This window comes from Sprattus sprattus (assembly GCF_963457725.1).
Source record: "Sprattus sprattus genome assembly, chromosome: 1".
Classification (NCBI taxonomy): Eukaryota; Metazoa; Chordata; class Actinopteri; order Clupeiformes; family Clupeidae; genus Sprattus; species Sprattus sprattus.
Genome location: NC_137920.1, coordinates 44,952,889 through 44,966,803, shown reverse-complemented (window position 1 = coordinate 44,966,803; position 13,915 = coordinate 44,952,889). Strand labels below are relative to the sequence as shown.

At 40.2% G+C, this 13,915-nt stretch overlaps 1 protein-coding gene across 1 annotated transcript in view; it reads left to right on the top strand.

Moving 5' to 3' along the window:
- The window catches only part of exoc5 (exocyst complex component 5), a 52,559-nt gene extending 42,916 nt beyond the window's left edge, over positions 1-9,643 (top strand). The window contains exons 12-18 of the mRNA XM_080835639.1: positions 1,061-1,208; positions 1,311-1,419; positions 5,116-5,236; positions 5,960-6,046; positions 6,347-6,455; positions 6,558-6,773; positions 9,049-9,643. Coding sequence (XP_080691765.1) covers positions 1,061-1,208; positions 1,311-1,419; positions 5,116-5,236; positions 5,960-6,046; positions 6,347-6,455; positions 6,558-6,773; positions 9,049-9,237 — 979 coding nt within the window. The 3' untranslated portion in view covers positions 9,238-9,643. The remainder of the gene's footprint in view (positions 1-1,060; positions 1,209-1,310; positions 1,420-5,115; positions 5,237-5,959; positions 6,047-6,346; positions 6,456-6,557; positions 6,774-9,048) is intronic.
- Positions 9,644-13,915: the final 4,272 nt, after the last annotated feature.

Here is a 13,915-nt window from a genome sequence, read left to right as displayed (position 1 = left end):
ATTTTCCAGAATAGACTTAATTTTTGTATCCAAGGATCTCCTCGAAAAGGTAAGCACGGACATGCTCCCCCTGGCCTTCTCAGATCACAAGGCTGTCATCTGTAGGGCTAACCTTTCCGTATCTCGTGACCGCGCCCCACGCTGGCGCTTCAATACCTCTTTGCTGCGCAATGAGAGCTTTTTGGTGCAACTTGAATCTGGCCTAGCAGAATTCATATCTTTTAACGTGCATTCAGTAGAGGACACTCGTATCCTATGGGATTCTGTAAAAGGCTTTATTAGAAGTAACTGCATATCGTTTTCCTCTAATTTAAACAAAACGCGTCAACGCAGGATTCTTGAGCTGGAGGGCGATCTCGGGCAACTTGAATGTACACAACAACGTAACTCCTGACTCAATCACGTAAACCAATGTAATAAAATAAAAGAGGAGCTGAATTTCCTATCCCGACAGCACGCTGAATTCCTTATCTATCGTACGCGCCAGCACCATTACTTTGAGGGGGCCCGCCCCAGTCGGTCACTTGCCTTAAGCCTTCGTGCCAGTGAAAACTTTGCGCACATACCCGCCATTAAAACGCCAGCTGGCGCTCTAGTAACGGACCCCAAATTAATTAATGAGACATTCCGCTCCTTTCATTCCAACTTGTATAGTTCTGAAGTTCCTCATGACTCTTCTAAATTTGACCTGTATTACCTCAGGAAAGTGTTGTGCTCTTGTTAGCAAGACCTGTATTACCTCAGGAAAGTGTTGTGCTCTCATAAGCAAGACCTGTATTACCTCAGGAAAGTGTAGTGCTCTCGTTAGCAAGACTTGTATTACCTCAGGAAAGTGCAGAATGCACCAGAACACTGCATTTGTATGTCAAAACCACTGAAAGGTTTCTTCAAGGGAGAATGCCCCAGGATCCCTGTACAAATGTGCTCTTCTAACCTTGTAGCTAATTCATTTCTATGTCATACTGGTTAAACTTGGAATGAAAAAAGCTGCAAGTGAACACTGAATACTTGTTTAATCACTTACTTACTGCTTGTCCTTTTCCCTGACACACTCATACAGTATCCAGGACCTGAAGGAACGCATAAGGCAACGCACTAACCTACCACTAGGGCCAAGTATCGATACACATGGTGAGACCTTTCTGTCACAGGATATAGTCGTCAATTTATTACAAGAAACACGCCGTGCCTTTGAAAGGTGCCATAAGGTGAGCTATGAGAATACTCCTACAACTCATATGAACTGTATTTCCCATGAGGCATTGCGTTCCTGCAACTTCTCATTACTTCTTCCTTCTTCCTTCTTCCAGCTGTCTGATCCTGCAGATCTCCCCAGGAATGCCTTCTGTATTTTTATACTCCTCGTGGATCACCTGTGTGTGGAGCACATGGACTATGCCCTGGAGATCGGCCTATCAGGTAGTAACCTATGTTTGAGCTAGCCTTGGTTATGTACAGCTTACTTGAAAATGCATTTCTCAACTACACATACATACATACACAAATACATCAGACACACATACATACATACATACATACATACATACATACATACATACATACATACATACATACATACATACATACATACATACATACATACTGTACATACATACTGTACAAACATACAGTACAGTACAGACAGACAGACAGTTTGTTAAATTGCCAGTGTGTTCGGCCATTTATTGTCTCAATGGTATGCGGCAGTTTTCCTACTAACATTACACATGTTGTCAACTTGTCACTTGGGATGCAAAACTCCAGTTATTATGACCGCCGCGCGGTTTTTTTTTTCAGCCGGCCGATTTTCTGTCAACGATTCCCGGGACACTGAAATTTGGTGGGCATGTAGCCCCACTAGATTAGCGTGGAACCATTGATTTTCGTTTTGATCCGTTGCACCCCCGCCGGACTGGAGCCCTTTTAGAGAGGGTGGGGCGATTCAGTTTTCTGTGAATATCTCGAAAACCGTAGGGCTTAGGAGGACCACATTTTTTTTGTATGTTGGTCTTAAGAGGCCACGTCAACCATTCCACTACCACTTATTTCATGTATAGCGCCACCTAGTTACAAATGAAAAAGCAAAAATGGAGTGTTGTAAAACATTTTAATTGTAAGTTGACAAGGTCAGAACTGCACGAAATCGGAGGTGTGGGATCATTATGACACCTTCTGACTGCACGTTAAGTTTTGTGGAATTCCGTTCATTGGGGGCATGCAATAAATTGATTTATATGATTATACACCAACTGGCCTGTAGGTGGCGCGACACAGTTTTCTTTGAATATCCCGAGAACCGTAGGGCCTTGGAGGGCCAAATTGTTCTTGTATGTTTGTATCAAGGGGCCATGTCAACCCATACCATAACCAGTCATTACATGTATAGCGCCACCTAGTTAAAAATTAAAAAGCAAAAATGAGGTGTTTTAATCGAATATATGTCAAAGTGCTCAAAAAATTACCAAATTTGCCAGGGACATCAAGCCTGTAACCGTCCATCTTCGGTAGAGTTTTTGTCCATGGATGGAGCCAAATGGCTCTGTAGCGCCCCCTATAACATTGCAAAAAACCCTGCACATTGGGGTTATTTTGGCGTAGCTTGACGGAATTTGTTACACGTCTTCATCATGCTTGGACGCACCAAAAAGTCACTCAACGCCATGGTGGCAGGTCCACAGGAAGTCGGCCATTTTGAGTGGAAGATGCGTTTTGACGGCGTTTGCACACCTCGCATCTGACAGCTTTAATGGTAACGCCTTGAAATGTGGTCCGGCTAATCTTCAGCCATGAGCAACTAAAAGTTATATTGGATTTTCTCATTAGTCGGAAGGTGTGGGCGTGGCAGACCCTCAAACTTTGCCAACTTGTTAGTGCTTGCCACAAAACACAAAGTCTCTTATAACTGTTGCGTACATTGTTTGATCCAGAGACAATGTCTTAGGGTGGACGCTGGATCCGGCCCGAACGCGTACATATGCCTGACTGATATCACCTATAGCGCCACCTGTTGGTGGTTGGAAACTTCACTTTGTTTCCACACCTCCCATGTGATTGAACTCCTCCTACAGATTTAATGGTAATGCCTTCAAACGTCGTCAGGTTACGCTTCAGCAATGGGGAATTAAAAGTTATGAGAGTCTTTTACAAAGTTTGAAGGGTGAGGGCGTGGCAGACCCTCAAACTATGCACTCTTCACAACTCCAGTCACTTATAACTTATGCATATATTGTTGAAAGTGGTGGATCATTATGAGACCCTCTAAATGCATGCCAGGTTTCGTGCAATTTTGTCCATGGGGGGCCATACAATCATTTTTTTTTTTATGTGACTGTACACCAACTGGCCTGTAGGTGGCCTGACACAGTTTTCTACGAATATCCCGAGAACTGTCTTGGCCTAACAAAGAGTCCAGTAATAAAACCCAGCTCTTGCACAGTTTTCTGAAATAAAAGGAACCAACTTGTCCTATCAAATTTACTCCTATTAAACTATTCCTAAAAATAAATATAATGTAAAGCACTTTTACTAATCATGAAAGAACACTACCTGGCCTGAATCAATAAATAATCAAACCGTGACTAAACCACCCATACCCGCCTTCATGGTGCATCTGCTCTTTAAATAAGAGGACAATTTCAAAGAATCTTTATGAACACCCAAAATTCATCATATCAATATGTCCAATGTCATCACCACTAAAGGTTGTCATTTGACTTATACACTGTTTTATCTGAGCAGGAGAAAGCCTTGCTATTTAAAAGAATAATGTAAAGATCCATCTCTCCAGTGTGTGATAATTCATTTATGATAATTTGTTTGTGATATGCCACTTTCTTAAAAAAAAAAAAACAGTTAACAAACACAGCTGCCTGTTTTTTTGTCAGTGCATACAGTTAAGTCCGGAAATATTTGGACAGTGACACAATTTTCATAATTGTATCATTATCCAAGTCTACCATAAAGCGAAGACTTTACGAGAGCAAATACAGAGGGCTCACCACAATGTGCAATCCATTCATAAGCCTCAAGAATAGGAAGGCCAGATTGGAGTTTGCCAAAAACACATCTAAAAAAGCCAGTGATGTTAAGGGTCAAACTTAATTAAAAATGTTTAGGCTTATTTATGTCAGCATTTTGAAGCTATTTACCCAATTTCAAATCAATGAGCCACAAGATGTTACTACAGCAACCTACAACATGCTTTCCCCTGTTCCTCCGACATGGTTTGGTCTATATTCAATCTAATACTCAAGTGGTCCTCTTTCATGCGTTGAAGCGGTCATCATCATCTTGGGCCAGTTTACCCCCATGATCTCGGCTTGCGGCTATATTGACACGACTATCTGTGCACATCTACAAAAAATATAATTTCTTAAATGTTCAAACACAGAATAAATCATACAACAAACCGTTTAGTCTGATTTTGCCATAAACGTTTTCTGAAAGCGTAAAATATCTTACCGTAAAAAAAATCTTACGTCACTTATTTTATTTCATTCATGCACACACACACACACACACACACACACACAGGAGAGCACTGACGTCTGGTATGGCTGAGTCCCCAGTGTATCTTTGTTGTGAACTTTTTAAGGTTTTTATACTCCAGGCATAGCTTGAGCTGAAGTGGACTGAAGGTTTTTATACTCCAGGCATAGCTTGAGCTGAAGTGGACTGAAGGTTTTTATACTCCAGGCATAGCTTGAGCTGAAGTGGACTGAAGGTTTTTATACTCCAGGCATAGCTTGAGCTGAAGTGGACTGAAGGTTTTTATACTCCAGGCATAGCTTGAGCTGAAGTGGACTGAAGGTTTTTATACTGCAGGCAGAGCTTGAGCTGAAGTGGACTGAAGGTTTTTATACTCCAGGCATAGCTTGAGCTGAAGTGGACTGAAGGTTTTTATACTCCAGGCATAGCTTGAGCTGAAGTGGACTGAAGGTTTTTATACTCCAGGCATAGCTTGAGCTGAAGTGGACTGAAGGTTTTTATACTCCAGGCATAGCTTGAGCTGAGGTGGACTGAAGGTTTTTATACTCCAGGCATAGCTTGAGCTGAAGTGGACTGAAGAATTCACTAAAGTTTCACATGTAGTTTCACATGTGTTCTCTGTTTCAGCAATCCCATCACCTGATGCAAAAAATACCAACTTATACTTCCTGGATGTGGTGCATCAAGCCAACACTATCTTCCATCTGTTTGACAAGCAGTTTAATGATCATCTCATGCCATTAATCAGGTGAGCAAGGAAGACTTCACTTTTTAGACGTCATCCATGGTGTTTTTAGACATTTTCCATGGTAGTGACAAGTGAATAATTGCATATTTATTTTGTTGTTGATGTTTAATCCAGAAGCTAGACTTTTGGAACATTTAAGAGTATGTTGAATCGCAATTATAGATTAGCAATTTGATATTGGTTTTTTTTAATTAAATGTAAACATACGCTTACAGAAACCAACTTCCGAGGTGCTCATACTTTGTAAAAGAGCACATTAATGTAAATATTTCTGGCCAAGACTTTTGAACTCTGAACCTTTTAAACATAGACGTAAGCTATACATACTTGTATGCATGTGTTATTATTACATTATTAAAGCTGCCAGTTTAGGATATTTTAGTCATCTGTTTTTCAAACTAGTGAGTAATACTTTTAACCTCCTACACAACTGGCACTGGGGCCTCTGATATAATGATCAGACTGGTCACTCAACACAAGACTTATCTATGTTGGTCACTCAACACAAGACTTATCCATGTTGACCACCGATGCACCTGATGACTTCTCAATCTCAATCCACCCTTGCTTAAGTTGTAAATCACTTTGGAAAAACATGTCTGCCCACAAATGCAAATAAGACTTAAAAATATCAGCTTATTTAGTGGCTATTAATAGAATTTAGAAATGAACTTGTCTAAAATCCACACCCTGTATTTTAAACAAGCATGTTTTCCATGTTAGCTCCTCCCCCAAGCTGACAGAGTGTCTGCACAAGAAGAAGGAGGTCATTGAGCAGATGGAGGTCAAGTTGGACACCGGAATAGACAGGTAGGTGTCTGTCTGTCTGTCTGTCTGTCTGTCCGTCTGTCCATGATGTGGGGTTTTATGCCTCATTAGTGTTTTTTCTTGGACTTTTGCACCTTATTCCTCAGCTTGTTTATTCCTGTATATGTAAAAACAATGCCAGTAATGATAATTATGTTATACAAGTCATGTCAGTGTGTGTGTGTGTATGTTTGTATGTATCTGTATATGTATGTGTGTATATACAGGACATATGAATACGGATGTGGATCAGAAAATGTATTTATTTGTTCAAAGTGACTGATGTGGCTTTTTCCCCTGAAGGACACTGAACTGCATGGTGGGACAGATGAAGCAGATCCTGGCAACTGAACAGAAGAAAACTGATTTCAGGCCTGAGGATGAGAATAATGTCATGATTCAGTATACCACAGTAAGACATTACTAATAATCCAGGAGATCACTAAAACTGATCCAGGAGCTGTCCTTTCTCCCTGTGACCTGACCCTCCCTGTCTCTGCTGTGATCCCTTCAGGCGTGTTCAAAGGTGTGTGTGTACGTCAGCTGCCAGGTGGAGCGTGTAAGGCGTTCGATGGATGGGAAGAATGTGGACACTGTTCTGGCAGAGCTAGGTGTGCGCTGCCACCGGCTCATCCATGAGCATCTCCAGCAGTTCACCTACAGCTCCATGGGAGGCATGTTGGCCATCTGTGATGTGGCTGAATATCGCCGATGTGCCAAAGATTTCAAGGTCAGTCAATCATTCAATGTCACAGAAAATTGAATTTACTTATATACAGTAATGCTTTAAAGTTTGCGAACCCTTTCGAATTTTGTTATATTTCTGCATAAATATGACCTTAAACATCATCAATTGTTTTAGAAAGCCTCTTAGCTTGGACCTCTGTTTATAAAACATTTATGTGGTGGAGAAAAGCCTAGAACGTATGAAAGGTGAATCATTTTGTCATCTGCTTAGTGGAATAAAACTAAATCTTTTGTGTTGTCATTCCCCCATTTCACATTTTACCCCATAATACATCAACCGAATGGTCATGTAGCATGGAATAAGTTGTTTGAGCCATCCAAGCAAGATACATGGCTAGATGTAGTGTGTTGTACTATACTATAGAGGGTGCTATGACTAATAGCAACTGTAAGGGTGAAGAGAAGGACAGAAAGAGTGAAGATGTATCACGTGTGTCGGTGAACGATGGGTTGTCTAAAAAACGATGGGTTGACAGATGTAATTCTAGAATATTGATTGGTTAAGATTAGTTACCAGGAAGCAATGGAAAACCCTCATGTATTTGATTGGCTAATACCAGCTACAACGTCGTTTGCCTAACTTTTAATGTGGTGTCACGTTTAACGCTGCTGTTCAACATTAATAGCAACTGAATTACACTTGTGATAGGTGTAATCTGTAGCAGTAAATATCGTAAACGTAAATAACTGATAAAGGATGTATGTTACACTTCACAAACACAGGTAATCGTTGGGTTTTTGCTCAAAATAGAGGTCTTGGTTTTAGCCAGTTCCTGCCTGGTAACTAATCTTAACCAATCAATATTCTACAATTGCATCTGTCAACCCATCGTTTACCCACAACGTGCACCACTGTCCATTATATTACTGGGTCTCAAATTTGTGATTTGTATTTACGACACTGGTGTAAAAGTGCACTCAGCAGCTTTAGGTGGAGCTCAGTGACAAAAAATACTAATCCTCACAGAATGGGCCTTTAAAAAGGGGCAAATGTCCTTCTTTGGACTACTTGAGTATCTGGAGTATCAGCATCAGGTGGATTTGATTGAAGAAAGGTCCTGCTTTCTGGCCATATTTAGAGCACATAGACCTGCAGTCTATTGTTGTTTTCAGAAATGAAGACTATTCCATCCTAGAAATTGGCAAGAAACTGAACATATCAGTTTATAGTTTATCAGATATTATAGATATCAGTTTCCTTCCCAGAACAGTGCGTACTGGCTTTAATTAGAAAAGGGAAAAAGGGGCCCCAGTGTAAAACTCCCTGTGAATCAGGAAGAAACCTTAAGCAGAACACGGCACATAAGGTGGGACCCATAGGCTGGCCAGGTAGAATTAGAAGTGGTATTTTATTTGAGTACTGTTTAGTTATAGTTGACTATGCTGTAGGTGGTATTCTGTACCTGATTTCCGTAAGAGCAATCCTATATGGTACGCTGTCTGTAGTTACCGATTCCTGTGACGAACAAACATTTTTGAAATTTTTAAATCCATCTGAGATCTTTGGACATAGAAATTGTCCTTGCTTTAATCCCTGTATTAGTATGGCCATGACTATTACTGCTGAAAATGACTCTTATAACTAGTTATTCTTACAAAACAGCCTTTTCAGGAACCAGAACTTTCAGCTTATCTTGTTTACTCTCCTGTTTACTGCTTAACTGCTAATTGGCTAGTAAAAACATCTTCTTTTAATTGTAAAAGCACACCTAATGAGCCCATATATTCATACATTCTTGGGTAATGCTGAAAAGGTTTTTGGACTGGAGATTTGAAAAGGACTAATTTTTAATTGGATATCCAGTGAGGTTTCTAGGTTACACATACAAATGCTTAGTTTACAGTCAACATTCTGTATAATGTAATGACAATATATGGTATTGACAGTAAAGTCATAAATACAAGCAACTTGTACAAATACACTTTGCTTTTGCGTCTTGATATTGATATTATGATATTATATTATGTGCCTACAGTATGTTTACTTTTGTATGTGGTCAAATATTGGATTTATTGGTTGTTTTATCCCCCAAAGGTGTGAGAAAGCTAGCTAATTAGCATTTGGACATGTAAATGTTCGAGAAAGCTACCTAATTAGCAACTTGCCATGTAAATGATTGAGAAAGCTAGATTATTAGCATCCTGCGATGTAAATGATTGAGAAAGCTAGCTTATTAGCATCTCGCCATGTAATTGATTGAGAAAGCTAGCTAATTAGCATCTTGCCATGTAAATGATTTTCCTTTGCCTCATAACAGGTTCCACTAGTGCTCCAGCTTTTTGACACACTTCATGCCCTGTGCAATCTGCTTGTTGTTGCCCCTGACAACCTGAAACAAGTTTGCTCTGGAGAGCAGCTCACAAACCTGGACCGCAACCTTCTCCACACCTTCGTCCAGCTGAGGGCAGACTACCGCCCCTCCCGACTGGGACGGCACTTTACTTAATGGCAATCGTGACTGGTGTAATAGTCCCTCATTTAAAAATACCTAATGTCCATAATCAACAGTAATAGACTACAATAAAACAATTAATTAGATAGGTCAATTCATATGTTTGTGTTTGAGTCACACGGTTTTAAATGCTTTGTGTTGTGCCAAATATGCTTTACTTAATGATGCAGGTTTGAGTCATTACTAAGGTGTAGGCTGTCCTCCCTGCTTATATGATTGTGAATGGATCCATAGGGCTTGGCATAGGCTCACAACAATACAGTGCTCTCTACTTAAGATTCAAATAAACTGACCATATTGTAATAATGTAACATGTATGACAATGGCAGTCACCATTACCTCAAGTTATCTGCTGTTTCATTATAAAAGTGTTGCAGAACCATTTACATGATCACTGGATTTTCTCTTCACCTGGTAGTAAAAGTAAGCAGCTTTGTTCTTATATTTTAAAAAACAAACAGCTTCTACCCTGTTCTGCTGTGCTTTTAAGAGTTATTAAAGTCTAAGACCATTGTGTTTACTTTTCCCAAGTACCCAAGCTTTCAAATGAAGGTAAACCTTATTTCCTTTATTTGTAGTTTTTTTTTACAAACACAAAACGTTATTGATTAACCTTTTTGTTCACCACATTGGATTTCTGTCCGTGGTGTTCTTTAAAGCACTCAGTTGTACAATGGGGGTACATGACTTCAAAGGTAGAGACTACGGGAGTCTCCTCTCTCACCTCACCCCTACTAGTGCGTATTTAAGAAATCAGAAAATTAAACTTTCCAAAAACATTAAATATAACTATGCTGAAATAATTACATTCAACAAGAACAAAACCTGGTCCATCATCTTTGGGAAATTCCACTCACTCATACATTCTGTTATTTTTGTTGGCGTCAGGCCATCAAATTCATTCTCTGATAATAAGAGATTGAAAAAAGACTGGGTGTAGTCATCGTCACTTAAACATCTTAGTGAACATTTTAAGAGAAATATTAATTGTTACCTCACAAGTGAGTAATATCTTTGGCAGACAGTTCATTACCCTTATCCATTGATGGTCATTCTTTTAGTTCCAAAAGATTGGTGAAGACTCAGTCTGAAGATGTGATCAGTCAAAAAGCATGTTTAATCTTCACTCAAAGGCTTCACCCATGTCTCATCTAGTTAGCCATTGTACTATTTCAGTTTTTATATCCTCCGAGTATAAGGGGTGTCACCCCATAGCCCCGTCCCTCCATGAATATGTATCAGTCTACTACCTCTGTGACTTGAAACTCCACAACAGTTGTTCACAGGGAAAATTGATTAAGAGATCCAGCTGTGAGCAAATGTCTAAGATGCCTGTATTCGGAATATCAAAGACAGTTCAATATGACCAAGAGAAGAGGGGAGGTGAGAACACTCATTCACACCCCTCTCAGGTCATTTAATCTTACAATATATTCAACCAGTTACTTTTACATTTTAGCCAATCCAATTAAAAGCAACAAATACAAATTAATATAAGATTCATTTAAGTATTGATTAATGTCAATCTTCATTAACTATGATCCTTAATTCTGAATTTTCAACCCCTTCACACACCATAGACCTTTTAGTCAACTCGTATAGCAATTCAGTCCAATTATTCACCCCCTTAAACCCATCAGATTTTTTGTTGGGCTCACTTACGCAAGATGGGCACCAAGAGTTATTGTTGTTAAGAGCTGCCCAACCATGAACCAACCTGCTCTAACATTCAGAATCTTTATGACCTTTATGTGTCATCCTGATGCAGATCTAGGATGAAATGGTCGCCGACTGAGTATTTAACCGTGTCCACAACAGCTTCTTTGCAGCTCCACAATGTCTCCTCATCAGACCAGTAAGCAGGTCAGAGGTGTTCCTTAACAGCTCTCTCAAGGTCCTTATACTGTCAGAGATGTTCCTTAACAGCTCTCTCAAGGTCCTGATACTGTCAGAGATGTTCCTTAACAGCTCTCTCAAGGTCCTTATACTGTCAGAGATGTTCCTTAACAGCTCTCTCAAGGTCCTGATACTGTCAGAGATGTTCCTTAACAGCTCTCTCAAGGTCCTTATACTGTCAGAGATGTTCCTTAACAGCTCTCTCAAGGTCCTGATACTGTCAGAGATGTTCCTTAACAGCTCTCTCAAGGTCCTTATACTGTCAGAGATGTTCCTTAACAGCTCTCTCAAGGTCCTGTTACTGTCAGAGATGTTCCTTAACAGCTCTCTCAAGGTCCTGATACTGTCAGAGATGTTCCTTAACAGCTCTCTCAAGGTCCTGATACTGTCAGAGATGTTCCTTAAAAGCTCTCTCAAGGTCCTGTTACTGTCAGAGATGTTCCTTAACAGCTCTCTCAAGGTCCTGATACTGTCAGAGATGTTCCTTAAAAGCTCTCTCAAGGTCCTGTTACTGTCAGAGATGTTCCTTAACAGCTCTCTCAAGGTCCTGATACTGTCAGAGATGTTCCTTAAAAGCTCTCTCAAGGTCCTTATACTGTCAGAGTGAGATGTTCCTTAACAGCTCTCTCAAGATCATGATACTTCAGAGATGTTCCTTAAAAGCTCTCTCAAGGTCCTGATACTTCAGAGGCAAGACTGATGAGCATCTCTCTTGTCCCAACCTGCTATCTGATTTCCAGTCCCCTCCATTTGGTTTCTCTTGGCAAGAGATGAGAAATTACTGATGATGTTGGCTACTTTTTGAAGGTAAAGGGTGCTTTGCCTCGTATCTCATTTATCTCATGCACCAGTGAGCTCTTGGTGGACCAAACTCTTGGATAAGTCGAGGGTAATGAAGCAGGAAGTGTACCTTCAAAATGAATTCATTAGGAAAAAGACTTCTGAAATCTGTCAAAAAATAAGTAATAAAAAAGTCCAAGTAGTTGATCCAACCAACACTTAATAGCAGGTGTCAAGAGTATTTATGCCATCTCTTTGTTGCCTTTTGGTATTTTGTTTGCAATAATGATTGGGAGAGTTTTCTAAACAATGTCCACCTTAGCTGCAAGTTTTCCATCCGATTTTATGACATGAGGCGCAACTCCCTGAAGGAAGTCGAACATAACATCAGGAGGAAATGTTTGTGTTAAATTTTAAGTTCCGTATGTCACCCAAAACAGAACGACCGGTCACTCTGTACAATGAGCTTGTACTAGGATCTTCAGAAATGCATTGTAGGTGATACCCTTGTGTATCAGGTGTTCGTAAAACACACTGATCTTTGTTTATTTTCTCTGAGAAATCTTTGTAATGATATGAGGTATACTTACAAATACCTATGTGTCTGCCTTCAAAAAACACCACTTCAGCACATACTGTAGGAAATAAGCGGTTCCAAAACTTTCCCTGCTCCATAACTCTGATGATGATGACTGGGGGATAAAATATGAATATGCTTTAGATTAGGCTACACTAGTATTTTGGGTGAACATTGCTAGCTTAAAATAAAAAAGCAGACACTTTCTGCAATGGCTGAAACCTTCAAACTGATAATTATATAAGTGATCAGTCTCAAAAATAACACCTCACAATCCCAATGTGAAAGAAAACATGGATACAACAGCCTGTGTCACTGTGATCTGTCTTGTCGTCCGACGTCCTGCCTGCGTTTGTACCATGTTGCATGCGGTGCAAAATAGTTTCCCTCCACTTTCGAGTCGAATGCTACAATCCTGTCTTTATCGCCATCTTTTGCTATTATTTTAGTGGGCAAATGTGAGACATTGGACTCACACCTGTCTGCTTTAGCTCTCGAAACATAACGCCGGCGGAAGGAAATAGGGCGGAAGGGAGGGAGTTGTAGGAGACGGCGATAATTGTCAAATTTGCGGGGAAAATTGCAACGCCCGCTGAATTCACAGGGTTTGGTTGAATTTGCATTAATACATGCGATCACAACATCCTCTGTATTACTATTATAATAGCAACTAATCTAAATAAGACCAAATATGAGGATTGCTACATGAACACGCATATTTGAAGCTGTTCTTTAAAGGTATATTGTTACTTTATATTTATAATATATGTTACTTTAAGTCTAGTTCACCTCTTTTCTTGACCTCATGACGTTTTCCATCGAGGTAAGGAAACGAGGTAAGGAAAAGAGGATAGGGCAGACTAACCCCCTGTTCCGATTCTAAGAGAGCTCTCTTGACTCCCCCTCTTGACTCCTCGATGCCCTCAGTGGTGAGAGATCAAGAGACCGTTCATTTTCAACATTTGGGACACTCTAATCAGAGAGGATGTGGCATCATCACGCTGTCTGTACGTATCTGCTCGCACTAGCGCGCTCTGTCAGACTGCAGTGTGTGGTGCCGTCACTTAGCAAGCGAGCAATCATAATAAGCTACTGACATCGACATGGCTAACGTATACCTCCCTAACGAATTCAGACAATTCTTTGTTAATCAATCACGGCATAATTGCCCCCGCTAGTCAAGCGAAAAGTGTCCGATTAAAAGTGCACTAACGGGCTATTCCCGGGTGGTAAAATAGCCCTTTGTACAGTCCCAGGTGGGGGGGATAGCCAGCTGCTTAGCATAACTGCCATTCAGAACCAATGGTAATGCTACCAAGCTAGGCTAGCTAGGTATGCTAACTCGGTATACATCGTGAATAACCACCAAAAATACTCATGTCACTGGCTTTAATTTGAGAATGGCATGTTATTAGTACA